Source organism: Sus scrofa, chromosome 1, assembly GCF_000003025.6.
Source record: "Sus scrofa isolate TJ Tabasco breed Duroc chromosome 1, Sscrofa11.1, whole genome shotgun sequence".
NCBI lineage: Eukaryota > Metazoa > Chordata > Mammalia > Artiodactyla > Suidae > Sus > Sus scrofa.
Genome location: NC_010443.5, coordinates 137,397,580 through 137,425,575, shown reverse-complemented (window position 1 = coordinate 137,425,575; position 27,996 = coordinate 137,397,580). Strand labels below are relative to the sequence as shown.

Here is a 27,996-nt window from a genome sequence, read left to right as displayed (position 1 = left end):
GTGGTACATTGTTTGCTGAACATGTCCCATGTATCTTGAAGCCGGACGTCCCCAGGGGTGGTGTGTTGCTTTCTGGTGTCAGTTATCTGGTGCTGAGCACTTTTCATTGATCACCGCCTTTACGTTCTAAGTCACAGAGTTTGATTGCAGTGACTGAAATGTCAACAGATGTTGAAGAGTAAGGCAGGTTTTCCGACAGGTGTAAGTCGTCCCAAGCGTGGGCGTGAGGGAAGCTGGCGATAACATTGGCTGCTGTTTACAGAGAATCACACCATTTGGAAGTGTGGCTGTTGACAGAGAATTGGGACCTGCCATTCTGTTGGCCCCATGCCTTCCCCAGTCCCTATCCACTGCAACAGCTCTGCAGCCTCCAAAACTGTGGTGAAAAATAAAATACACTGTCAAATGAACTTCATGCTGGAACCCCAGGTAAACAGGAGTGGGCTGCAGGAGGAGTTTTGACACAGTATTATTGTGTGGTGAATTAAACCCAAGCAACTTCTTACGTATACACGCAAGTAGGCGTTGTCTTGATTTTATGGGCTGTGTCGGTTTTGAAGAGAAGGCAGGAAATCTGCTGGTTGTATCAAAAAAAAGGTCTTCCTGGAGTTCCCGTCGTGGCGCAGTGGTTAACGAATCCGACTAGGAACCATGAGGTTGCGGGTTCGATCCCTGCACTTGCTCAGTGGGTTAACGATCCGGCGTTGCCCTGAGCTGTGGTGTAGGTTGCAGACGTGGCTCGGATCCCGCGTTGCTGTGGCTCCAGCGTAGGCTGGCAGCTACAGCTCCGATTGGACCCCTAGCCTGGGAACCTCCATATGCCGCAGGAGCGGCCCAAAGAAATAGCAAAAAGACAAAAAAAAAAAAAAAAAGGTCTTCCTAGCAATAAATGAGGGTAGGATGGGTTACCATCGCCAGGGTAGCAGATGCAGTGGGCCCTCGGCTCATGCCCTAGTCTTGTGGTTCTCTACCGGCTAGGATGAGCTGGAATGAGCTTACCTGTGTTGAATGTATCACATTTTGGGCAGAGCCCAGTATGTCCCCTGCACGGAGGCAATGGCAGTGTTTTCTGAGGGGAATCCGTGGGCCAGACACATGGGGGAGCCTGCACCCTTTTCCCCAAGCCTCTTCCAGGTTTTTCCCTCTGGGGCAAATAAGGACTTGAGGGAAGCCTGCCAGGTGTCAGCCCCCTGGGTGCCTGGGCCCCTGTGGGAACTTGGGCTCTCTCCCCTTCATTTCCTTCCTGGGCTTTTCGTTTTCCTTCCCGGATGAGGTTTGTTTCATTAGCTCCCCACCCTTTGCCCACCCATAGGAGAGGGATGCCGGCTGGTTACCCAGTGTGGACGGGACAGTGCTGCCCCTGCCCCCCGCCCCCGCCTGCCCTGTGGCTGACCTGAGGGTGGCTGTTTCTTTGTCTGAGTGCTTACTGGTCTCATACTGTGTTTCTCTAGGTTCCTGTAACTGCTAGGAGCCCACTTTTAAGGTTTCTGACTTCTACTTGTTATCTACTCTGCTCTCGAAAAAAGGGTACTCTCTCTCAAGCTCTCATGGAAGCAGCCACTGGAAGAGTCGTCCAGCTTCTTGGATGCCTCACCTGTCCTTGTGGGTGTGGTCATCCTCCCCCGGTGACTCAAATGGTCCCTCTGCTTTCCTGTTGTTGTTCATGTCTGTTGTTCTAAGCCCCACTAAAATCTGTGACTGTGACGCTGCCCCTGTCCTGGGCAGGGCCTTGGGGAGACCACGGTGGTGCCTGCTGGGTGGGAAGCAAGGCCAGGCTGAGAAGAAAATAGACGCCCCCTTCAGAGGAGAAGGGGCCTAGTGGGCCCCCAGAGCGACAGGTCTGAGATCCAAGCAAGTTCCTGCTACCACAAGCTTCCTTTTACTACAAAGCAGAAAGGTGGTCAAAAGAACCACCACTACAGGCCTGTGAACCCTGCTGCCCACTTCTCTGGGCCTGCACCCCACACCTGACCTCTAACCCACCCCCAGTAAATCTCAGTGTGGCCAGCAGGTCAGTCACCTTTGACACGTAGCAAGAGGTCTGTGGAGCAGATGGCACTGATGTTCCAATAAAGCAACGAGGGCTCTGCTGAGCTGGAGGCGGCTGGGGGCTAAGGCTTTAGTTGGCCTCTGTGTACCTTCGAATAACCACTTTGGGAGCCAGGGGACAGTTTGTATGGCAAGTCTGAGGTTTGCCGTGGAGAGAAAGCAAAATAAATAATGAAGAAGGAAATCCCCATTTATTTATCGGTTCTTATGCAAGGCAGTTGAATGGCTCCTTTTATTCTGAGGTTAAGATTTTTCTTTTCTTTTCTTTCTGTTACCCTAACCCAAGTCATAGAAAAGACCAAAGAGGTAGAAGTCCTTACTCACAAGTCAAGTTTCTCTCTTCTTTGCAGACCTGAACGGAAGCGGAGGGAGGTCATGCAGGTCGCCAACACCACCATGTCCAGCCGGAGCAGAAACACCACAGTGGTGGACACCTACAATGTCACGGACCCAGAGGAGCTTGAGACAGAGTACCCTTTTTTTGAGAGCAGAGTGGATAACAAGGAGAGAACTGTCATTTCCAACCTCCGGCCTTTTACTTTGTACCGAATTGACATCCACAGCTGTAACCATGAGGCTGAGAAGCTGGGCTGCAGTGCCTCCAACTTTGTCTTTGCAAGAACCATGCCTGCAGGTATGGTGTGATCCAGTCACTCCATTCCTAATTCACTCACAGCCTTGATTTGTACAGATGGAGGCTGACACCCAGGGCAATGACCCTTACTCTCAGTCCTGCTTATTAAAGAATGAGTGGTCTTTTGTAGGCAGCTCACTAGTCCAGCAGCCCAGGAATGGAGTTCATTCATAGCAACCCCACTCTCTCCCCAGTCTCTCCATACAGAGTGCTTGAGAGCAGGGAACTCAATTCAGGGTCTACACTTTCCCTCTCCTTGGTTCATGTTGTGCATTGCCGTGGGCCCTTTTTTTTGCCCATTTATGCAAAGGGAAATTTGCCAGGTCTCTCCTGAGTTCTCAGAGATTCTGTGAAATCCTCAGTTGGCTGCCCTGAATCAAAGTGAGTGTAGCTCCTGAAGGTCAGCTCCCAGAGCAGCTTCGCGTCCTGCTTGTTTGGTCCTCACCTTCCTCTTCTTTTAGAAGCTACCTGTGGCCCAGACAGCAAGCCATCCACCTTTAAGGATGGATGAACTGCCTAGTTGGCTTCCCTGTGGAGCTGGCAAAGTGGCATAGAGGCTGCGGTCCGGGAGCAGGGCCTCCCTGCCCTGGTTCTGGCACCTACATGTGGCCACCAGCCTCTCCAGCCTTAGTCTCCTCACCCTTCCAGGCAAGACATAGCCCAGCTACTTTCTCACAGCCTTTCCCATCTGGAACTTTCAGTGACTTATGCTCACCCTTGGGTTTAATCGCTTTAAGAAGCAAAAGCAAGAGAGCAGGCACCCCAGCCTCACTGGGCAGCTAGAGGACTCACTGATGAGGCGGCGAGCTTGCACTCAGCACCAGTGTCCTTGCAGGTGGCTCGGGGACCATCCTTCACGCCTGTGCAAAAAGCATGCATCTGCCTTGCGCAGCTGCAAAGCGTGAAGTGTCCAGTCTGGCCTGGAGGTGGAATATCTGCTTCTGCTCACTCAGTACCTTCTCAGTGCTGCCTGTGTTTGACGGCATGGTAAAGAAGCTGAGTACCAGAAATAAGACAATTGGGTTGCTGAGGTTTTTCTCCTGTGCTTGATAGTAGGCTTTTTTGTTGGGGGCTGGGGAACAGGGAGGGTATGGTGGCATCTTGAAACTTATAGGCCATTGGGTTGCTTCCAAAACCCTTGCTGGAAGTTCCCATTGTGGCTCAGTGGTAAAGAACCTGACCAGTATCCACTGAGGATGTGGGTTCAATCCCTGGCTTCGCTCACAGCATTGCCCTGAGCTGTGGTGTAGGTAGCAAATGTGGCTTGGATCCCACGTAACTGTGGCTGTGGTGTAGGCCGGCAGCTGCAGTTCCAATTCGACCTCTAGCCTGGGAATCTCCATATGCCACGGGTACAACCCTCAAAAGGAAAAAAAAAAAAAGAAACCTACTGTGTATGTGAGGTCAGGTCAGGAGAAATGAACGCAGGTACCGTCTGCAGTCCTGTATGCATGGTTGAAGAGGGTATTCTTAGGTTTAATCCAGCATTTTTTGTCTTTTTTGGGGGACTTGAGTCTAACTTCATTGCTTGTTTCAATTGTTGCACAGAAGGAGCAGATGACATTCCTGGGCCAGTGACCTGGGAGCCACGGCCTGAGAACTCCATCTTTTTAAAGTGGCCAGAACCTGAGAATCCTAATGGATTGATTCTAATGTATGAAATAAAATACGGATCACAAGTCGAGGTAAGACTGGGGCAGTGGCCTATGTCTGGATATGTTTCCAATACAGGTGATGGCATATGTTCCAGTGTGACACAGGGCACCTCCTGCTTAGCTTAAGACTTTAAACAATAAAATAAGGAGGTGAGGAGTTCCCTGACATTGTCACTGCTGTGGCTCAGGTTCAATCCCTGGCCCAAGAACTTTTGCATGCAGCTAACAAATAAAAATAAAAATCAGGAGGTAAATCATTGAGGATTTAGGTCTTTCTCCCAACTCCATTCTCTTTGAGGATTTCTCAGAATGTGCAAGGAGCTGGTTTACTCTCATCCTCAAGAAACTATTTCTTCACAGAAAACCAGCTTTCAACCTGGAGTAGATTGGCCTTAAGAACTTAGTCTTTCTGGAAGTCTTTTTAGCTAAAGAAATAAGGTTTGGTTAGAGCTTGGGTGTGCTCACAGTTCCTGGAGGGCTGCCACACTGTACAACTGGGTGTTTTCCCTTTCACTGCAGCTCTGGGTCACTGTTGAGTGGGAGGTGAGGGGCGAGGTAGCAGTAGTCGCCCATTTCCCCAGAATGTGTGGGAGATGGACGCAAACGCAAATGTTTATTTCCCCAGGATCAGCGGGAATGTGTGTCCAGACAGGAGTACAGGAAGTATGGAGGGGCCAAGCTGAACAGGCTCAACCCGGGGAACTACACGGCCCGGATTCAGGCCACCTCTCTCTCCGGGAATGGGTCATGGACGGAACCTGTGTTCTTCTACGTCCAGGCCAAAAGTAAGGCTTAAGGAGGGAGCAGCTGGGAAGACTGAAAGCAGGTGGGGCCGGGACTGGGGAAGACTGGCTGGTCGTGGCTCTCTGGTTTTCTAATTTCCGGTGGCCAACTTTCAGAAGAGTCATGCTTCTGCCAGCACCTTGTCTGGGAGCTCAGGCTAAGGAGCTGCCACGCCTGGAGTCCTTACCTCATCTGATGGGCAGCGAGAGACTCTGAGTCCCTCTTTTGAGGGAGACAGCCAGGGGCTTTTGCTCCCAACTTGGTTTACGTCCAGAGCATTTTACAAAGTACTGAATTGACCATCCTGCCTCCTGCCTCGTCAGGGATGCTGGTTGGGACTCAGGCTCAGGGCTCTCAACCATAACGGGTGACAGAAACCTGAGGGCCTTCAGGTCCAGTCTGCTCCAGAGCAGGCAGGAGTCGCCAGGATAGCATCCCAGGCTGAGACATGGCCCTCATCACTGCTCATCGGTAAGATACAGATGCACTTTTATTTTTATTTTTTGGTCTTTTTAGGGCCGTACCTGTGGCATATGGAGGTTCTCAGGCTAGGGGGGCTCCAATCAGAGCTGTAGCCACCAGCCTACGCCACAGCCACAGCAACCCCAGACCCTTAACCCACTGAGCGAGGCCAGGGATCGAACCTGTGTCCTCATGGATGTTTGTCAGGTTCGTTAACTGCTGAGCCATGACAGGAACTCCAACTTTTGTTTTGTTTTGTTTGTTTGTTTGTTTTTTGACTTTCTAGGGTCACACCTGCGCACATGGAGCTTCCCAGGCTAGTAGTCAAATTGGAGCTGCAGCTGCCGGCCTACACCACAACCACAGCAACACAAGATCTGAGCCACATCTGCAACCTACACCATAGCCCATGGCAACGCTAGATCCCCAACCCACTGAGTGAGGCCAGGGCTCGAACCCAGTACTCATGGATACTAGTTAGCTTTGTTTCCGCTGAGACACGACGAGAGCTCCCACATGCACTTCTAAAGCAGCAATGTACATCGAAAGCACGTGGCACTTGCCATTTGACACAGAGACTGGGCCATTTTGTACGTTTGTGCTCAAACCTTCGACAGACAGAATTCTTAAGAGGCCATTCTCTGTGAGGATTTTAGATTTTAAAACTGAATTTTATAAAATGTATGAGCAGCACAATAAGGGCCCTGAACTTGCTTGGCCAAGAAAACTCAATGTTTTCATTTGGTGACGTAAATATCCCTTTCTTTCTTTCCATATTGAGTTTCTACTGTTTTGTATTAGAAACCAATATTTTTTGGGGGGGCACACCATGATATGGAAGTTCCCAGGCCAGGGACTGAATCCGAGCCGTGGCTACAACCTACGCTACACCAGATCCTTTTAATGTACTGCACCAGGCCGGGGATCAAACCCGTGCCTCTGCAGCTGTCCACGCTACTACAGTTCTTAATTCACTGTGCCACAGCAGGAACTCCTAGAAACCAAATTTTTAAGATTATTTCATGTTCAGATAATGGAGTCAAATTTGACATAACACTGTGTTCCTTACTGCTTCCGCAAGAAAATGCAGCCCTGCTTTGCTTTGTGGTGCTACTTTTGGGTCAAGTGAGCACTTTCCACTGCCCTGGTCCCTCCTGGTGTCCGTATCTGTGCTGCTGTGGTGTGGCGTCTGAGTTTTTAAATTCAGGATGCAATCGATTGAGCAGTCCACCTAGGTTAGCACCTAATAGTCAAAGACATGCCTGGTATTTGGAAATCCACATAGTGACAGATACCAAAAGCAGAATCGGGGGGTGGATAGAATTGCAGACCTTGAGGCAGGATTTTATGAGCCTGGCACTGTGTGAGGGGTAAACAGATGCTTAGGCAAAATAATTCCATCAACTACAATAGTCTGAATTCTCCATGTGGTCCATTTAACCTACTCATTCCAGTTGGCTGGTGCCACCCACTCCATTGCTGGAACTTTCAACAGTATTCCGGGAACCCTCTCCAAAGAAGTGGCTTGCTTTCTCCCCTCCCCCACCACCTCCACATCCATCCCTTAGGAGCAGAGCCTAGGTTTAGAGGCCTGGCGTGCTGTGTTCTTTAAAACAGCAGCATTGGCTTCTGGGGTTCAGTGACCTTGGCTTATACCCAGAGATAACATATTCCTCTCTACCACTGCTTCCCCATTTTTAACCCTGTGAGTGCTAGAATGCTAATGGGAAACCCAAGAACCCCTCTGATGGCACCTTTCCAGCAGAAGTTGGCACACACCGCAAGGAAATTAAATCTGCGTGGCCTGCTTTACCATCAGGAAGTTTTTCCTCATGTCAGACAAGACTCTCTCCTGCTACGGTTGAGTCTCATTTCCTCCTATTTAATCCTCAGAGGAGACAGAAGCTTTGGAAGCTTTCTGGCAACAGCTCTCCTTTTAGGAACACTTGGTGTGCTTGAATACTATTAAATTACTCTTCAGGCTTTTCTCCTCCAGACTAAATAATCTCAGGTTTGTGGCCTTTTCTCATAGCCCAGTCTCATGGACCAATTTTCTAACCATTCAATCAGTTTGTTCTTCCTTGGCTGTGTTCCAGTTTCTCCATGTCCCCATTGAAATGTGAAACTCAAAAAGAACACAGTACAACCTGACCAGTAGTGTAAGTGATAGAAATATAAGAAATCATCCTCAGGGGACAAAAAGAAGCTCCACTAGCTTCCCAAAGGCAATGTTAACTTGCAAGTATTCTCACAAATTAGGAAATGTAGCAGCCTGCATCCATTTTTAGAGCTGCTTGATTAAAAAAAAAAATTTTTTTTTTTTTTTTTTTTTTTTTTAGGACTGCACTTCGAGCATATAGAGGTTCCCAGGCTAGGGGTCAAATCAGAGCTGCAGCTGCCGGCCTACACACAGCCACAGCAATGCCAGATCTGAGCCACGTCTGTGACCCACACCACAGCTTGTAGCAATGGTGGATCCTTAACCCACTGAGGGAGGCCAGGGATAGAACCTGAGTCCTCATGGATCCTAATGGGATTTGTTACCACTGAACCATGACAGGAACTCCAGATAAAAATATTTTTAAGTAAAAAAATGAAAAAAGCTTAAATAGTCCTTAAAGAGTGATAACATTAGTAGAGTTAACAGCAAAATAATCGACGGGTGAATTACAATAGCGGTACCTTGGTCCCCAGTGAGTTCCAACCTCACTTCCACATGGACACTTCGACTTGGGAGTCCCAGGGCACTTGGGACCCCTCATACACAAAACCAGAATCACAGGTGCTCCCTTCAGAATCTCTCTGCTTGTTCCTAAGCCCAGTCAGTGGTCCAGTAATCCACTTGTCACCCCAGCCAGGAATCTTACAGCCATCCCTCACCTTTCCTTCTCACCTGCCACCCATTTCACAATCAAGCCCCCCTCTCTTTGATTCTGCCTCCAAAATAGCTCTGGAATCCGGCCTCTGTTATCACCACCATCACCACCTCAGCTCAGAGCCTCCAGGGCACTTGCTTCGTGGGGAAATTGTGAACTGGGGGTGCAGAAAGCCTGGGTTCCAATACCAAGGCCATGGCCCACCAACTGCCTGTGTGACCCTGGGTTGGGGGAGGCCTTCACCTCTGAACCTCTCATTTGTAGGAAAGAAGTAGTGATTTCTTGGTGAGGTCTGAGCTGGGTGAAGCAGAGCACGCCCAGGGCCCCTCCCACCCACTGCCCACACATCTCTCCACTGCCAGCCCCTCGGGCCGTCCTCAGGCACAGCCAGCAATCCCTGCACAAATCCCCAGTTCACCTCGGGGCTGGAAAGCTCTCACCGGTGCCTCAACCTGCACAATGAAGCTCAGACTGCTCAGCTTGGACAAGGGCCCTTGGGAGCAGCCCTGCTTTCTTTCCAGTATCATTTCCACCCACCCTCTGTGCTTGGAGAGCTTCCCCTGACTCCCTTCCCCCCCTTCCCTCCTCCACCTTTGCACCCTCACAGTCAGGCACTCCACTTGTCTGGCTGTTAGGCTACCTACAGATGTGTTGATTTCCAGCGTCCGGCAGAGTTTTCAAGAGTAGGGATCGGTGTTCAGCCTGGCATCTGTCATCGGAGTGCTGGGGACACATATGTGGCACCAGAGGTGGGTGAGGAGCAAGCGCTGCAGAGAGCTCTGGGGTCCCAGACTTGTAACTATAGACTCTGATGTTTGGGGAGAACTCAGAGCAGCTTTGGCCAGGGGTGGCATGCAGTTACTTTTTTTTTTTTTTTTAAATTGTCTGTGGAATGGTCTTAATACAGATAAAAGTCAGTGCAGCTTGAGCACTATGCACGTAAGAACCTCAGTTCATGGAGTTCCCGTCGTGGCGCAGTGGTTAATGAATCCGACTAGGAACCATGAGGTTGCGGGTTCGGTCCCTGCCCTTGCTCAGTGGGTTAACGATCCGGCGTTGCCGTGAGCTGTGGTGTAGGTTGCAGACATGGCTCGGATCCCGCGTTGCTGTGGCTCTGGCGTAGGCCGGTGGCTACAGCTCCGATTGGACCCCTAGCCTGGGAACCTCCATATGCCGCGGGAGCGGCCCAAGAAATGGCAATAACAACAACAACAAAAAGACAAAAAAAAAAAAAAAAGAACCTCAGTTCATTTTATTTTAGCAAATATATGCAATTCCACTAATAGTCACCAAACTGCATACAAACATTATTTTGCTTGAGCCCATCATTTGAACTATTATTTCAGAATATGCTGTGCTGGAGTTCCCACTTTGACAGAATGGGATTGGAGGCTTCTCTGCAGCCCCAGGACGCAGGTTCGATCCCTGGCCCAGTGCAGTGGGTTAAAGTATCCAGCGTTTTCGCAGCTTTGGCTTAGGGCACAGCTGCAGCTCAGATTTGATCCCAGGTGGGGGAACTTCCATGTGCCGCAGGTGTGGCCATAAAAGATTAAAAAAAAATAAAAAAAGACAAAAACACTGTGCTTTGGAAATAAAAATGACTCTACTCAGTCTGCATTCATTTCATCTTTTTTTTCATTTCATCAAACAACTCAGTGTTTCTTGCTGTTACTTCCAATACTGTTGACCACAGAACTCCTAGTTTGTGACTGGGCAGTAAAGAATTCTCAGGGATTTTTGTCATACTTCTAGCAAAATGTAAGCAGATGAAATGAGCAGTTTGTTCACCCAGTAACATTCTCTCATTTCCCCCTTATTTCTGCAGCGACATATGAAAACTTCATCCATCTGATCATCGCCCTACCAGTGGCCGTTCTGTTGATAGTAGGAGGGTTGGTTATAATGTTGTACGTCTTCCACAGAAAGAGGTGAGTGACTTGGTGAGAAGGTCAGACACTTTGCCATCTAACTGGTTTGATTTGAACCTGAGTTAAAGTCCACTTTTTAGGATTTTGAGGAACTATCTTATGTATCAGAAAACCCAATTTTTTTTTTTTTTTTTTTACTTTTTAGGGCTGAACCTGTGGCAAATGGAAATTCCCAGGCTAGAGGTTGAATTGGAGCAGCCGCTGCTGGCCTACACCACAGCCATGGGCAAAGCCGGATCCTTAACCCACGGAGCAAGTTCAGGGATTGAGGAATCTACATCATCATGGATACTAGTCAGGTTCGTTACCACTGAGCCAAAACGGAAACTCCAAAATGATCAAATGTTCTTCACAGAAAAATAAAATGTTTTCTAATGATTCAACAACAGAAAACACTTTCTTGGGAGTATGGGTCACTGCTCACACTGGTGGTTCTATCACAGATACTGCTGCTTATGCAAAGCTTTTTCAGTATTTTAACCCTATCCATCATATACGCCTTTCAGTTTCCAATGAGGTGAAGAAACAATGTTTCTGTACAAGCTCTAATCTGAGGCCACTGAAGAAGCCAAAAGAGGCAGCAAATGGGGTTCGCTTGTGCTTCAGTGGGATAAGGGTCCAGTTTTGTCACTGCAGCGGCTCAGATCGCTGCTGTGGCTCACATTTGATCCCTGGTCTAGGAACTTCCACTTGCCTCCAGTGCAGGCAAAACATGATATAGTAATAATAGCAATGACAATAATAAGCAAACGAGGCAGCAAGTGTCTTGCTGGCTCACCCTGAATCAGGAGTGTGATGAGAGTTGTCATGACAATACCCTCCCTTCCCCCCACAGCCCCTCTTGATCCTTAATGAAACAGAACAAATAAAATTGGGATAACAAAGATGAAAGTACATAGAGAAGCATGGGGATGTTTTTTGTTTTGTTTTGTTTTTTTTCCTCTAACCTAAATTTCATCCTTTTTGACAGAAATAACAGCAGGCTGGGGAATGGAGTGCTGTATGCTTCCGTGAACCCGGAGTACTTCAGCGCAGCTGATGGTGAGCCTCTAAACTGCATTCACTGCCGAGGGGCCCAGATCAGGAGCTCTGGGGAGTGTTAGTAATTGAGGGGGAAGAGGTTTGCATTATTTTGAGGTAGCTTTGGCCTCAGATCTGTCTCCATTAACAGTTTTTTTTTTTTTTTAAATCAAGAGTGTTGAGCAGTTCTCTGAATAGGTCAGAAATTCTGGTACCATCTGGGCTGCCCCAAGGAAAAGCAGGCTTCAGAGATGAGTATGGCCAGCACAGTAATCATTTTATTTAATTGCTTGAAATTTTATGCTAGAATGAAAAAAAAAAAAGCTGAATAATTGTCCACATCTACTTGGAGGGTATGCTGCAGCTGACGAAACAGTCCTTTTAAACTAGTTGCAGCTTGAGTTCTGTATCGTTACAATTGGCTTTGATCACCGAGGCCTCTCTGCTCTTTGTGTCTGGGGTATTTTCTGTTCATTTCCTCCTGACTGGGGTGGTACAACTCCGTCCCTCATGGCCCATTCGCATTCCCTCTGGTTCTAAGTCCTGAGGGCCATTCAGTTCAACGCTGAAGAGGTCTGGAGGTCTGACCTGGAAGCTGGCTTGCACTCAATGGCTCTCTCTTTTTTTCCTTTTTTGCTGTCTTGTCTTCCTAGTTTGCCAAAATCAAAACTTGTCAAGGTAAATCAGAGTGGGACATTGGTCAGTGGGTGCCTCTCACTGGCACTTTGCTGTAGACTTTCACAATGCCATCCCTTTTGATCCCAGAACCCCATAAGATGGATTTTCTGATGCTCATCTATCTGTCCATGGGGTAACAGGGCTCAGGGGAGAAACTTGCCCCGGTCACAGAGCCAGGTAGTTAAGTCAGGATGCCACAGCCCCGGCATCTTGTTGGCATGTGGCACAGTCGCCCTGGAGGAAGACTGTGAAGTCCTGGGGGCAGGCGGGCAAGCAGGCACACAGGAGGAGCTGGACCTCCTCTTCGTCAGGTGAATAAATAGTGCATGGGATGAGGCGGATGTGTTTAGGAAATATGTTTACCTCTCTCATGCTTTAGAAGTGGAAGTGTTTATTCAGGAGATGTGAAATAGAGTCACAATTATTCTCATTGCTTATCCTGATCAAATGAGAAAACGTGTGAAAACGTTGTGACAATGTCAAAGCACTATATAAGTGTATAAAGTTTTATTTCAGTTCCTGTTGTGGTGCAGTGGAAACAAATTTGACTAGGAATCATGAGGTTGGGGGTTTGATCCCTGGCCTCGCTCAGTGGGTTAAGGATCTGGCATTGCCGTGAGCTGTGGTGTAGGCCGGCAGCTGTAGCTCCGATTCAACCCCTAGCCTGGGAACTTCCGTATGCCGCAGGTGCAGGATAATAAGGACATTATTCCTCTTTATAGAAAGGTCTAGCAGAGCTGTATTTTTTAAATGCATATATGTGGACACCCACACACATACCTACACGTCTGTATATGAGACAGAGAACATTCTGGAAGGATCACACCAAACTTATAAGAGTAGTTACTTGTGGAGAGGATCTTTTTCTTTCATAAAAGAACAGTTTTTATGCATTGTTTGTATAAATAATAGGATTTTTTGGTAATCAAGGAAGGTGAGGAGTCATCACACACTTAACGGAATTAATAGGGGAAATGCAAGGCCGCTCCCCTCCTCTGTCAGTGTGGAGTGAGACTACTTCAGAGATGCTGCTCGACTTCAAAATAAAGCAGAGAAGATAGGCATTTGTGGCTTTGACTCTGCAGTACCAGAAAGTTTTTAGAGAGAACTAATACAATCCTATCAGACTCTGAGGACAGTTTTTTGTTTTTGTTTTTGTTTTTTTTGCTATTTCTTTGGGCCGCTCCCGCAGCATATGGAGGTTCCCAGGCTAGGGGTCGAATTGGAGCTGTAGCCGCCGGCCTACGCCAGAGCCACAGCAACACATGATCTGAGCCACGTCTGCAACCTACACCACAGCTCACGGTAACGCCGGATCGTTAACCCACTGAGCAAGGGCAGGGACCGAACCCGCAACCTCATGGTTCCTAGTCGGATTCGTTAACCACTGCGCCACGACGGGAACTCCTCTGATGGCAGTTTGAATTCAAATTTTGTGTTTTTCCAGAATGTTTTCATAATATGCCTTAAATTTTTTTTTTTTTTTTTTTTTTTTTTTGTCTTTTTAGGACCGCAACCTGCAGCATATGGAGGTTCCCAGGATAGGGGTCCAATGGGAGCTATAGCTGCCGGCCTACACCGCAGCCACAGCAACTCGGGATCTGAGCTGCATCTGCGACCCACACCACAGCTCACGGCAACACAGGATCCTTAACCCACTGGGCAAGGCCAGGGATCAAACCTGCAAACTCGTGGTTCCTAGTCGGACTCGTTAACCACTGAGCCACAATGGGAATTCCAATAATTGTCTTAATTCTTTAAAAACAAAACAAAGAAGCAAAACCCAGGTCAACAGGTAGAAACACTATCACCTTATTTAACTTACTCTGTTCCGGCCTCCTGACAAGCATCTTAGAGCTAGTTTCCTCAAGGGTCAACAAAATGACATTGCAGTTCAGAAATGCTTTAAAAACTTTTCTCTCCAAAAGCTAATCTGCATGTCACCATTCTCCAGAGTGCACTGAAAATCCCCTACAGGGGAAAGCTGATAACATTGTGCGCATAAAACCTCTGCTGGCTGGCAGGGCTTAGGACTGCTGGCTGAAGCCAGGAGTTTCGGGGGTGGACTGCAGAGAAAGGATTGCCAGGATTGACTTCAGCCACCTCCTAAGGAGGAAATGTGTTTGGTTTTAACTCCATGTTTCATGGTGGCTACATAGTTAATTCTGATTAAAAGCAAGCCTGGATTTTCAGAGATAAATGGATATAGACAGCCTCTTTTTATACCTTCTGAGGGGGGGTTGGGAAGAGTGTAACCACTGGGTTGTCTTTCATACTTTCCCTCCTAAGCAGGCAGTAGCTTCCTCTCGGGGGCCACATGGATGGTGCGATCCTTCTGGGCAACTCTTGAACACACAGATATGTGCTATAATATACAAAAATGTATGCGAAAGAAGATTCTAGACTGATTAATATAGTCCATATTGGACACTCATTAGATGTGTAAATTGGTTGTATCTCCTGAGTTACAGACATCTTTCTTTTAAGACATCATTTAAAGGTACATACCTGGGACTTGGGGTTGTCGGAATATGGTTGTCAATCCCCTGCTTCTCTTACATCCACCTCAGGCTCAAGGTTAATATCTGAAAGCGTAACAGCAAACACAGATGCCATTCCAGGTTCCCAGTCCTTCTGCATTTCTGAGCCAGGACCAGCACTTTCCTACCAGCGGAGCCTGGTGGGAGTTCCCCTCTCAGGCAAGGACGAAAGCACAGAGCATTGGAAGAATGGGATTAGGATTAACATTTCTTATGGCGCTATAGACCAGGTTGATCTCATGTTAGTTCTCAGCCTACCCATCAGAGTTGTAGGATGGGTCCACTGTTTTGTTTTGTCTTTCGTTCCTCCCTCCTTCCTTTCCCTCTTTCTTTGTCCTTCTTTCCTGCACAGAATTATTCATTTATGTTCTTAAAACAAATTGCGTCTGACCAGAAGCATAGGCTGGAGAGGAAATCTTACCAGGCTTAATCATTATGAAGCCCCCCCACCCAGCCCATCACCCCAGTGGTGGGAGGTCCCTGGGTTCACAGAGCCCTGCCCCTCTGAGATGGTCACACTAACTGCCTTCCCCCACAACCTGGTGCTGGAGATCAGTTGCTTTCATATCTCATTCCACCCCCAGTGTCTCTGGCAAAGCCAGGGAAACTGTCTAGACCAGAGCAATGCTACCAGGGGAAATATAATGCCAGTCCCATAAGAAACCGCAATTGTTTCTAGTAGCCACATACAAAGTATGAAAAAGAAATGGGTGAAATAAATGTTGAGAACATTTTATTTAACTCAGTATATCCAAAGTACTATCAGTTTTAATATACAGCCGGTATAAAAATTACTGGAGTATTTATATTATTTTTGATACTAAGTCTTTGAAATCCAGCATCAAGTTTTATACTTAGAGCAACATCTCAAATTGGATGACCTCCTGGCTCTTCTGTGCTGTTGGTATCTTTGAATTACCTAGGAATCCTTGAAGACTTGAAATTCTAGTATTTAACTGAACAGTAGCCATGCAGAAACCAAGCCCATGGGAGACTCCAGAACAGACTGTGTCGCCATATCCTGACCTTCTTCCCTATGGGCTGTAGGAAGGGGCCTCTTGCTCCATGGCCGGGAGTTTCCCCAGAGCACCCCCAGCTCAGCTCTGGCCTCTCTCCCCAGTGTACGTGCCCGACGAGTGGGAGGTCGCCCGGGAGAAGATCACCATGAGCCGGGAGCTGGGACAGGGCTCCTTCGGGATGGTTTATGAAGGCGTCGCCAAGGGTGTGGTCAAAGATGAGCCTGAGACCAGGGTGGCCATTAAGACAGTGAATGAGGCCGCCAGCATGCGTGAGAGGATTGAGTTTCTCAACGAGGCCTCCGTGATGAAGGAGTTCAACTGTCACCACGTGGTGAGGGAAGGGCCCCAAGGGTTGGGGCCACCCTTATGGGTTTGCGACTCATCCTGTCTCTGTAGGATCCCTCTCACTGCTCAAGAAGGTTGGGGGGGATGTGCAGGTCCAGGGAGTCTGGTGCCACATCATCCAGGGTTGCTCAGGGTGGTCCTGGTGGGGTTGGGGGGCTGCGGGGGCTCACCCCCTGTCTCCTTCTCTTTCCCCCTCACAGGTGCGGCTGCTGGGTGTGGTGTCCCAGGGCCAGCCAACGCTGGTCATCATGGAACTGATGACCCGGGGGGACCTCAAAAGTTATCTCCGGTCTCTGAGACCAGAAATGGAGGTCAGTTTCAATGTTCACCGAAACGCCATGCTATCTGTTCCCTTTCCTCTAGAACCTTCCCCCAGGAGGTACTGTGTCTTTAAATCCATGCACTTTTCTTGCCATGTGCTTGGTCCTGGGTCCTTTAGAAGAGCGTGTTCCTTGACTAGAGAGAGACCTGTTTCACGCGCCTGTTCACACATGGCTTCCTTCATCCGCAGCAGATGATCTGCGTGGTGCTGAGGGTGGTCACGAGGCCAAGTGTGGACTGAGGCCCTGGGCAGAGTGGTCTATGACATGCCCACCCTCCGCTCTGCCCAGCGTGGGTCCCCAACTCCCCTGACTCTTAGTGCCTTTGCCCAGCTCACTGTGTTATACATAAGATAGCAGGAAGGAGAAAGCGTCATCATATGGGTTACTGGAGATGTGGCAGATACATTCAGGGCACCTCTGAAAAGTCTGAAACACTCAATTCCTTCATCCCCAGTCTTAGGTGCAGAATAAAAAATGTGCAACATGCTGGCTGTCTGCATGGAGTGGCTGCTTCAGGCCTCTGGGCCTCCGTTTCCTTATGTGCAAAATAAGAGGGTTAAACAAGATGACTACCAAAGTCCTTTTCAGACCAGAAATTCACTTTTAGATTTGTCACATTTAAAGTTGTTCTTTTTGGGAATTCCCACTTTGGCTCAGCAGTAACGAACCCGACTAGTATCCATGAGGATGTGGGTTCAATCCCTGGCCTCACTCAGTGAGTTAAGGATACGGCATTGCTGTGAGCTGTGGTGTAGGCCAGCAGCTACAGCTCCTGTTCGACCCCTAGCCTGGGAACTTCCATATGCCACGGGTGCAGCCCTAAAAAGAAAAAAAATCACCACAGATAGTCCTCGTAGCCTCTTCAGAAGTCAAATATATGGTCAAATATAGGGTTACACTGCTTCTCGAAGCCAGCTCTCTGCAGAAGCTAGTTCCTGACTGGGCAAAGCCACCATCCTCTGTGCATGGACCCTGGCCAGACACAGGCATGGCCCCAGGTCTTCATCCAGGCAGTGAACCAGCCTTGATTCCTGTGGGAAAGCGCCCAAGAGGAGCTTAGGCGTGCTCTCCCTGTGGCCCAGGGTTTGAGCTGGGAAGGGGACACGTGGGACCTGTCAGAGTAGGATGGCTTTGCCCCACTGTAAGAGCTCTCTGCAATCAGGGGAACCAGCTCAAGTTGGTTGCACTTATACAAGCACGTGGTGGTCAGCATTGAAACTGGGGTGCTGGTTGGTTTCTGCATTTTCAATTTTTTCGGTGGAGAGACTTAGGCACACCTTTTATATGAAACTCTTTTCTAAATGGATTTATTATTTGGGGATATTTCTCTTCAGTTCCAAAGCCAGTATGTTGCCCTCCTCTGCAAAGAGGAACCGTTTATTCCTGTTACTTGTCACTGTTGGATGTGGGGCTCTCCAGAATAAGCTTCTGCTGGACTTAAGTGAACTGTCAAGGGCTTGCTTTCCTCAGCACCCACGGAAAATAATAAGCCAAGGAATACCCCTCTGTAAAGTGAAAAAAAATAATCTCGATGTTTTTGTACTTCAGAAGAAAGTCGAGAAAGAAAAGGATTAAATAGTTTATAACAAAGCTTACGTGGGAAATAACTCGCCCAGGGTCCATTTGGCAAAGTCGTTTGCTTATTTCCACACGGTCTCTGTAATGTCCTTTCCCTCCTTTTCCCTGTAAAGACTTTGTAGAAATAAAAGGAACATACAGACTAATTGGAATTTGAGTATCTAGAATTCTTAACATCCAGAATTGCTTGTTTCACTTTGAATGATGTTTGCCACACCCAAAATAGAAAATGCTGGTCCCAAGTTGTGCTCATGGGTGCTTCTCTCTGCAGCTCTGTGTGACATGGTCAGAGGGCAAGTGCCGTGGCCTCCATGGCAGTACAGTCCTTCTGAGCCAGTCCAGGTTTCTTAGCAGTTGACCTGTGGTCTCAGATTGGACAAAGATGCAAACCCGGAAAGAATGCAGGGTGAGAAAAATTCCTAAAGTCTTATTGAATTTTTTTTTTCTTCATCTCCAACAGAATAATCCAGTCCTAGCACCTCCAAGCCTAAGCAAAATGATCCAGATGGCTGGAGAGATTGCAGATGGCATGGCATACCTCAACGCCAATAAGTTTGTCCACAGAGACCTCGCTGCCCGGAACTGTATGGTGGCCGAAGACTTCACAGTCAAAATCGGAGGTGAGCCCTTAACTTGCCAGGTCTGAGCCAGAACTAAACTCAGCATGTTTTTTAGGGACCAAGCAGGCATCGGCCTGCCTGTGGAGAGGTTTTCCAGAGCATCCTATGGATGCAGAGTCTTGTGCTTGGGAATCATGTGATTGTCTCCATTTGACAGTCAACTGCACACCTGGCCAGGCCAGGCCAGCTCTAATCCTGAGCAGGTGGGCACGGCAGTCCAGGTAGTGGGCAAGAGGGGCTGAGGCAGTGGTCCCTGAGGTCTCCTCAACTGACATTTGAGGCTTTTTTTTCCTCATTTTTAAAGTTTTATTGAAGTATAGTCGATTTACAATGTTGTGATAATTTCTGATGTATAAAAAAGTGATTCAGTGATACACGTACACACCTCCATTCTCCTTCAGATTCTTTTCCCACATAGATGATCACAGAATATTGGGTAGAGTTCCCTGTGCTATACAGCAGGTCCCTATTGGCCTGTCATTCTATACACCTCAGTGTGCATATGCCCATCCCCAACTCTCAGTCCATTCCTTCCCCTACACCTGTCCCCTTTGGTAACTATATGAGGCATTTCTTGGCAGAACAGTTCCAAGTATTGGTTCCAAAAATAATTGACAGTGTCCTCAGGCGATTTTGACTTGGGCCTTAAAGTCACCATCCAAACTACCAACAAATCCTCTAGTTTTCTAGCTCCAAGGACCATCGTCCCACTCTCCCCACCCAGCAACCCAAGGTCCATGGAGTTTCTAAGAGGTGAGGCCCCTATGGTAGATGCCGTGCACAGAGGAAGAACTACAGTCCCTCAGGGAAGACTCCTGACTTCTGGGTTCACATCCAGTCTAGTCAAGCTCTAAGCTTTTGATTTTTGTTGCAACCCTTACTTACTGCCTAACCAGCCTGCTGGCTAGACCCCTTGTTGCCACTGCCCACTGCAACACCAAGAAAGGGTCACGGGTGAGAATTGTACTTCAGCCTTTAGATTTGGTTTATACTTTGGTCCTTGAATCTGCCTGATGTTTGTAATCACCTATATGGAAAAAAAGACTGACTCATTTTGCTATACACCTGAAAAGTAATACAGCATTGTAAATCAGCTATACTCCAATAAAATTAAAACAAAACAAAGCAAAAAACGACACGAGGGCTGCCCAGGAACCACTGGCTTTTCCCACTGTGAGATGACAGTGGTTCAGAAAAATGCTAAATACTTATCCTGAGAAAATGTAGGAAGATTTTACATCCAAAAAGTATTTAAAAGATTCACCTGTCTAGCCCTTGACCTGTCTGTTCTAGAAATGCTCACCTTCCTTTTGCAGTATTTTTTTCCTTTAGCAAAGATTTTGAGTGACTATTTTGGCCCTTTAATGAGCAGTGAGTACCCCCTCCAGAGTGGTTTCCCAGGTAGGGGCTGTGTTTTTATCTTCACATGTAGGAGCTAGAGGTGATGGATACAGCCACATTGGAGAACAAATATCCTTAGTTACTCCTTCAGGAGCCATTGTGTGTCCCTGGATTTGGCCCTTTGAGGCATCCAATCATTTGATGTCCCTGAAAGTCTGAGAGGCTGTCCTGCCCCAGGACTCCCAGAGGAGAGCTGCTGCCTGGGCTTCCTCTGTGAACCCAGATCCCTTTCCCATCCCTCACGTCTCAGCAGGGCCTCACATTGTCGTTCCCACAGAGCTGGCAACCAGCTCCCCTTCCCCAACTGGGGAGCCAGCCAGCCACTCAGTAAATTAAGTCCAGATTCTGCCACTAACAGATGCAAGACTTGGGGCAAGTGTCTTAAGTTCTGTGAGCCTCAATGCGTTGACCACTGAAATGCGGATGATAACATAATAGACCCATGAGATGCTGGGAAGGTCTCAGTGCAGGAAAGCCCTGGGCACATACATGCCTGGCAGGGAGCAGGGCCTCAGGAAACGTCAGTTCCTGTGGCCTAACTCAGTTCCTCCTCCTTTTCTGCCCTGCTCTCCATCACAGCCACTTGCCATTTGCAGTCCACATCAGCCAGGACTCTATTTGCTGTTCAACCATGTGGCATATCTGTAGTGACACTTTCTTCGTATTTGCATTTTTTTCTTCCTAAAATTTGAAATTTTTATTTATTTTTTATTTATTGATTGATTTATTTTTGTCTTTTTAGAACCATACCTGCGGCATATGGAGGTTCCCAGGCTAGGGGTCCAATCAGAGCTACAGCTGCCGGCCTACATCACAGCCACAGCAACTTGGGATCAAGCCACGTCTGTGACCTACACCACAGCTCATGGCAACGCCAGATCCTTAACCCACTGAGCAAGGCCAGGGATTGGACCTGCAACCTCATGATCACTAGACAGGTTTGTTAACTACTGGGCCACGACAGGAACTGATGAAATTGTTCTTTTGAGTTAAGGAAGAAATATCTTTGTTCTTTTTCTGGGATTTCTTTTTTTTTTTTTTTTTCCTTTTTGTGCAAGAAAAAGCAAATCCTCTAATTTGCATGTCACTGGATTAATTCAGAGATAAGACTACAGCACTTCATTTTTATTCTTCACTAGGGTTCAAAAATATTTTTCCAGTGCCCGTGTCTCATGGATTACAAATATGACAAGCAATTTTACCAGAGGCAATTCGATGGCCCTTAGCATAGTACAAGGAAATTATGTTGGTTAACATCCAAGGAACTTTGTTCTCTGGTTTGCTTTGTAGCCTTACATCTTTGTGGCAGAGTTAGAGACACAAATGAACATTATAAGAAGGAAAGCGGGCCCTTTCTCCTGGGAAGGAGAATGGAAAAGTCCCTCTAAGAAAAGGTTACATGATTGAGTGGAAAATCAAAATCTGACAAAGAAGCAATAATTTAGGATTATAAAGCAAGCCTGCCATCAAACATAATTATGTGACATCTTCTAGAGACATGGAAAATGGAAGACATTTTCAAAAATGAGTGGGAGTATTATGTTGAAAAACATTATTGAGTAATAGCTTCAGGGGCCTAGTAAATAGCATCTCTTAGGCATCTCACCGTGTACTTTTTCTTGGTGAATTGGTACTCTCAATATTTTCCCCCTTGTTAGACAGTGAAACCACTTTCTTTCCTCTGATAATGAGGCAACACTACCAAGTAAATAAAAGCCAACATGCTCTCGGCCACTTGATCATGGTTTTCAACCACGTATAAATGACCTTTGCTCTACGCAGTACAGATTTTCTTGATAGACAACGGAAAGTGATCATTTGTAAGCTGTCTTTCTCATTTCAAATACCACGAGGGAACTACCTTTTTAAAAGAATCACACTGTTGGTGTATTTAAAGGCAGAGATTTCTGGGCCCTTGCCCGTCCTGTGACTCCTTGGTCATCCCTGCTGGTTTCTGCCTCATCAAATGGTAACACTGACACAGGGCTCCCCCTGCATCCAGTTTCCCTCGATGCCGGGTGTTGGCCAAGGGGGCCCTCCTGCGTCGGGGCACTGAGCCTCTCTGCTGTTCCCCACCCGCATAATAACCCTCACACCCTCTCTCCTCACAGATTTTGGGATGACGAGAGACATCTATGAGACAGACTATTACCGCAAGGGAGGGAAAGGGCTGCTGCCTGTGCGCTGGATGTCCCCTGAGTCCCTCAAGGACGGAGTCTTCACCACGCACTCTGATGTCTGGTATGAGAGGCACTCCTGTAACTCCAGCCCGGAGCCTCCACACATCCCACCAGCTCAGTCTCTTCCCTGTCCTCTCCTTTCCTCCTGTTTTCTGTTCAGTGTCACCCCGATTCCAGCTTTAGCTAAGTGTGATGTGGGCCACCCCCACGTCGTTGGCGTGTTCCTGTTGTCAGTGGGCATTTGTGGGATCTAAAGAATGTACAGGACCAATGTCTCTTTTGATGCTTAGCTGCTCACCAGGTGACTAGGAGCCCTGGAGACACAATACCTGGGGCCGGGCCACAGGGACATGCCAGAAAATGCCACCTCTTTTTGCTTCTCTCCCTACCTGCCTTCTCTCATCTTCTTTCGTGATAAATAGATGTGCCGTGGGGGTGGGGGTGGGGGGGCGGCCTCACCTAATTAAACCTTCAGGTTGCAGACATTGCTTAATCTAAACCTTAAGTCTTGGAGTCCTGAGGTATTCTCCTATTGGTCTCGTCTGCCGTATGTTCTCTTCCAGTGAGCACCCATGGCTGTTGGCCCGGGCACGGGATGGAAAGCAAGATGTCTCCCTTAGTCACGACCATAGCTGGGGGGAGAAGGCGTGTCAGCTGAGGGTGCAGAGGATTCCCCAGTACTACTATTTATTGCAGTTTCTCAGCAATGTTGTGGACAGGTCATCAGGTTCTGAAATCCGACTGGGGTTCTTGGCAGGCGAAGGCCCTGGCCCGTCTGCCTTCTAGAACATCAGCTAGTTTCTTAGCTGTCCCCTAGGGAGATCCCATTGCTGATGTGTCACAGAAATGGTAGTTGTTTACTCCCACTGTCTGGATGACCACACAGAGGAGATATTTAAATAGTGACCGACATCAGCTTTGGTGTTGTTGGGTTTTGTTTTGTTTTATTTATTTTTTTTAAAACTCATGAACCTGTCAGAGTTCAAGGGCCCTGGATCCTATTTTGAAGACAGGTGCAAATTGGAAATAGCATTTGAATATGACCCACCAAGGCATGAGTGCTTCTTGAGCTCAAGTATGAGATCTGTTTTGCAATCAGCCTCTTCAAGATGATTCTCTCTTTACGGTCAAATCCAAGTGTTCAACACCATTTTTAGATAGAGAGCTGACGGGGGATGTCGGGTCTGGGTCCACATGTGAATCTGTTTATTCTAGGATCCGTGCTTCCAAAAGCGTTGAGGTCAGTGTACAGTGCAATAAAATGGAAAACTGTGAGAGCCAGGGAAAACAGAGGCAGGGCAGGAAGATAAAACTAGAGTTGTTAATAGCTCACAGGCTAAGTTGCCTCAAATGCTGGTTAGCAGTTACTGTGACAGGCAGCAACAAAGGGAAAGAGAGGGTATTCTTGGCCATTTCTCCCATTTGATGACCTAGACATTACAAACCAGTATGGAAAAAAAAAAAAGATATATACATATATAAACAAGAGTAGGGATTTCAATATTCATTCCATTCAATGTTCAGGCATGGACATTTTATTTTTAAACACATCCTTTGAGGATAACATTTTGGGTGCAGGGGGCAGGCTGGACCATGGAGAATACAGAAGCTATCTCTGCTTCCCAGGGTCCAAAGTTCTCCCTCCTGAAGGAATGGGAACCATTTTTGAGTGTATTTGGTGGCCCAAAACAGTCATCCCTAAACAGTTAAAATCTCAAAAGAAATACAAAGAATTGTGGAAGAGACCCTAGAATTTTAGAACTGGAAGGTGTTCTGAGGTCAGGACCAGCCCCAAACCCCATCCACAGCATCTCTGACAGCTGGTTGTTGAACTTCTGCTCGCCTCTCTCCAGGGACCGCTTATTCCTCTCTCACAGACAGTCTGAATCCTTAAGATGCCCTTGTGTTTTGCAGGTTTTTCTCCTGTTAAGCTTAAGTTGACCTCTCGCTGACACCCCTTTGGCCCTCTTCCCTAGAACACAATTTCACACTCGGCTCTGTTTTTGATAAGACAAGCCTTGGAGTCACAAGGAAGTGGTCTCTTTGCTCTCCTTGGAACATCTCCAGATTTTCCTGCTATCCTTCCAGATGTCATTCCCAGGCCCATGGGCATTGTGTTGTTCCTCCTATAGCTCCCTTGTACCACTGTGTCTCTGCAAATGGTTCCTTTGGGTTAGAAGATACAAGTGTGCCTTCCAGGCAAGGAGGAAACCAGGCAAGGACTGGGAAGGTGGAACCCACAGCTTGAAGGTGTGTTCCCTTCCTGGGCTTCTGAATCACCCTACAACAGTTTTCTTTTCTTGACTTACTAAGAAGCTTTCCAAATGGCAACAAATACCCAGGGCTGATTGCTCCCTCCTAGAGTTATTTGCTTCTGCAGTGACTAATTAAGGAGCTCCCTGGTGGCTCAACAGTTTAAGGATCTGGGGTTGTCACTGCAGTGGTATGGGTTCTATCCCTAGCCCAGGAACTGCCACATGCTGTGGGCATGGCAAAAAATGAATTAATTAAAATAAAAATTTAAAAAAAGCTAATTAACATTAGCAGAAAATGTGGCTGTCTCTGCTGTAGGTTTCCATTTGCTGGTGGGTGGGACATTGACACAATCCTGTCCTGGTGTAAGGAGGTGTCATTATTGAATGCTGATCTTCACTAGCACTGGAATTGAGAGGAAACTCACAGCCTTACTTGGGGAAAACAACCCTAGTGCTCATCATTAAGAGAGACTTCACACAAAGGCATCTGTCTAACGTTTAAAGAAGATATCCACAAAATTCAAAACTTGGTTTTATATGAAGGCATTCATGCCAGTGCCACACTGTAAATGACCTGCTCTGGAAAACCATGTGGCTTGCCTGTTTCTCAGTCTCTGGCTATGTGGCCTTGGTCAAACAATGGGGCATCTGTGGGCTTGGGTTGCTCCATCTATGAGATGAGGCCTGAACAGGGACGTTGGCAGACCCTCCTTAGGCATTTAAATGGCCCCTGTGACAACTGGTGATGCCAGGGAGGCTTATTGGTATTGGGCAGAGATGCTTTATAGCTCCAAACCTTGGGGCAGAAAAATGGTTGACCCCAGCTTGTCATGTCCTGTGAGGGATGAGGAGATTCTAGGACCAGGTGGCCCTCACTGATGAGTGATACTGTCATCAGACCAGAGTCACTCCAGGGAAAGCCTTCATGGAGAGTCAGGTGTGTTACTGGATGTGTTCTTTCCTATGTGATCGTGAGGACCTGGCATGGCCCAGACCTAGGGCTCAGGACAGGGTGCCCGGAGACACTGTTCTGGTCCCTGAGGGCTGAAGTCTTGTGGAGAACAGGAAGTAGCCCTGACAGGCTGGCCTCATGGACCCCTTTGCAGGAGAGAGGGAGTTATGGGGCATCCTGAAGTGGGGACTGTTGCTTACAGAAGAGTGAGGAAGCGGATTCTTGGTGGTGGAAATGCTGGGGGAAGATGTGAAGGTGGGACGTGCTTAGTGTGTGTGGAGGACCGTGGGACTTCCTGGAGGGAGTCAGGCTGAAGAGAGATCAAGTAAGGCCTTGGATGTTGTGTTAGGGGGTTGGCTAACCCCCTAATTCTGCAGGCTCTGTAAAGACGTTTAAGGCTTCTGTTCAGAGAGCAACCTGGAGCTGTATTTGAAGAAGTTCATGTTAGCTAAAGCTCCACTAAGTAAGATGTTGGTGCCAAAGGGGAGTCCTGCAGGCCAGCTGAGGGGACCATCTGCACTGTGGAGACCAAAGGAAGGAGGGGACCCCGACTTGGACAGATCTGAGCTATGGCAGGACTCTGAGGATGCTGAGGGAAGGATGACTCTAGGGTTCCTGCTCAGGTGGGAAGGAGGAGCAGCAGCAGCAGTGAGAAGATCAGGGTGTGAGACAGAGTTCAGTTTGAGGCACGTCAGGCTCGTGGGTCCCCAGTAACTCAGAGCTTGAAGTGGAGCCATTGGCACCAGAGGAGTCAATGTGGGTGCCATCCGAGGAGCACCGGAGAAGCATGTAGAGCAGGAAGAGGCCTGGGAGGAACCACATTCTCAGATTATTTCTCAGGCCAGGCTTACACTCAGTAAAAACAGCCAGCTTGTCATCTTCCCCATGGTACCATGTTTCAGACATGGAGTTGGGAGTCACGGCCTCAGAGGAGGGCCCATTTCAGTCTGCAGAGACCCTGCAGCCATCCTTGCTCAGGAGCCGCTGCCCATATCCAGCCTCTGAGCACTGCGCCTGGGCCTCTGGGCCCTTGGCTTTTCTAGGTCTCTTGTGCAATATAAAGACTGTTTCTTGGTCCCTGGAAGATCAAAAGGACCTTGGGTGGGTCAGTCCTCTGAGTGCTGAGATTCTATTTCTGTTGTGCTCTCAGCATCATTTGTACCAAACCCTTTTGTTCATGGAAAGTTGCAAAGCAGCAAATAAAACATCCTGATACAAGCCCAGCCCTCCTGGCTCAGGCTTTGGCCAGGATCCCCAGAGTGCTCATGGGAGACAGCCCCCAGCCCAAATTTTCAGTGCGGCTTTGCCAGCGTCGGGCTGCGAAGGTCCAGTTGGAAGTCCCTCGGGCTGGCTGTTCGCTGCTGAGCAGCCTGCTTTATTTGGCTGAAATGAAGCGGGTGGAAAGGCCAATAGACCGTGGAGAATTTGTAAAAGATGGCGATGTGTGCCGGGAGGGCACCCTTATTTTGCAGATCACGCCACTGCCTTTTTAACATCGTCTGTCTGAAATTCCCATGTCTGTGTGTATGGATTTTAATTGGTTTCTAGGAGTTGGAGCCTGAAACCAACAGGCAAAAGAGCACGTGAGGTGGAACAGCTCCCCACATCCCTGCTGACTTTCTTCCTCGGCCACCCCCTTCCCCTCAGCAAAACTCTGTGTTTAAGAATTTTTGTCCTTGAGCCCCACCCCAGCCAATGAGGCCCTCCTCACGCCCACAGCCTGGGAGACTGAACCCCTGTTCGCTTGGGCCCCCACCCGAGATTCAGGACATGGGCACTGCGGTCTGTGGGGGCCCAGGCATCAGCATGTGTTAAAAACTCGCCAGGGGTCTCTGTCCCGCTCCCTGCGTTGAGAGCCATTTAAGCAGTAGGTTTCCAAAACAGGGAGCTTGTTGAACAGCTTGGCTGTCCCAGGCTGCATGTGAGGCCACTAACTCAGCATCCTGGCCGGACCTGGAGACCAGCATTTGAGTATCGGTGGGCTAGGTCACATTTGGGAGACACTGCCCTGCGTGCAGGGTCATGGCCACAGCTAGGCCTTGAGCTCAGCTTGCCCGGGGCTCCCATCAGAGATCAGGAGCCTGCTGCCATTCCGGGGTCCCTGAAAACTGACCCCACTTGTGCTTGCAGAGCTGTGCCACCAGAGCCGCACCAACCCTGCTGCACATGGGGACAGATGTCCCACACATGCACGTTCCAGGGCCTGGCTCCTTGGCTGACACGTGCTCTGTGGCCACAGGGAGAGAGGGTTTCAGTGCCCGGGGTCAGAAGGGCTACCAGGAGGAGAGGGCAGCGTGGCTCCATTGTCCCTTTCCAAGCGCCTCATGTTTCTCTCCCTGCTGTAGGTCCTTCGGGGTCGTCCTCTGGGAGATTGCCACGCTGGCCGAGCAGCCATACCAGGGCTTGTCCAACGAGCAAGTCCTTCGCTTCGTCATGGAGGGCGGCCTTCTGGACAAGCCGGACAACTGTCCCGACATGCTGTACGTATATCCTGGCTCATGTAAGAGCCAGGCCCTCTGGCCCGGTGGGTGCTGCGGTGGCCAGAGCCGTTGAGGAGAGGACTTATCCCAGTGGAAGGAACCTGTGCCTTAACCCTGCCGCATCTTCCTGAATCCTTGGGTTCAGGTTTGCGGTTTGCCGGTGATTTCTTAGGCCAAATGTCTTTGTGAAATATTTGAGCCAAGTAGTGTCCCTGCTT

The 27,996-nt window shown here is 48.3% G+C and overlaps 1 protein-coding gene across 4 annotated transcripts in view; it reads left to right on the top strand.

Moving 5' to 3' along the window:
• IGF1R (insulin like growth factor 1 receptor) overlaps nucleotides 1–27,996 on the top strand; it is a 307,416-nt gene that overhangs the window by 265,463 nt on the left and 13,957 nt on the right. For all 4 annotated transcript variants that reach the window (XM_021082915.1, XM_021082918.1, XM_021082920.1 and 1 more), the window contains 10 exon segments: nucleotides 2,400–2,683; nucleotides 4,232–4,368; nucleotides 4,964–5,123; nucleotides 10,285–10,387; nucleotides 11,358–11,428; nucleotides 15,746–15,975; nucleotides 16,190–16,300; nucleotides 18,351–18,510; nucleotides 22,023–22,152; nucleotides 27,644–27,778. In XM_021082915.1, coding sequence (XP_020938574.1) covers nucleotides 2,400–2,683; nucleotides 4,232–4,368; nucleotides 4,964–5,123; nucleotides 10,285–10,387; nucleotides 11,358–11,428; nucleotides 15,746–15,975; nucleotides 16,190–16,300; nucleotides 18,351–18,510; nucleotides 22,023–22,152; nucleotides 27,644–27,778 — 1,521 coding nt within the window.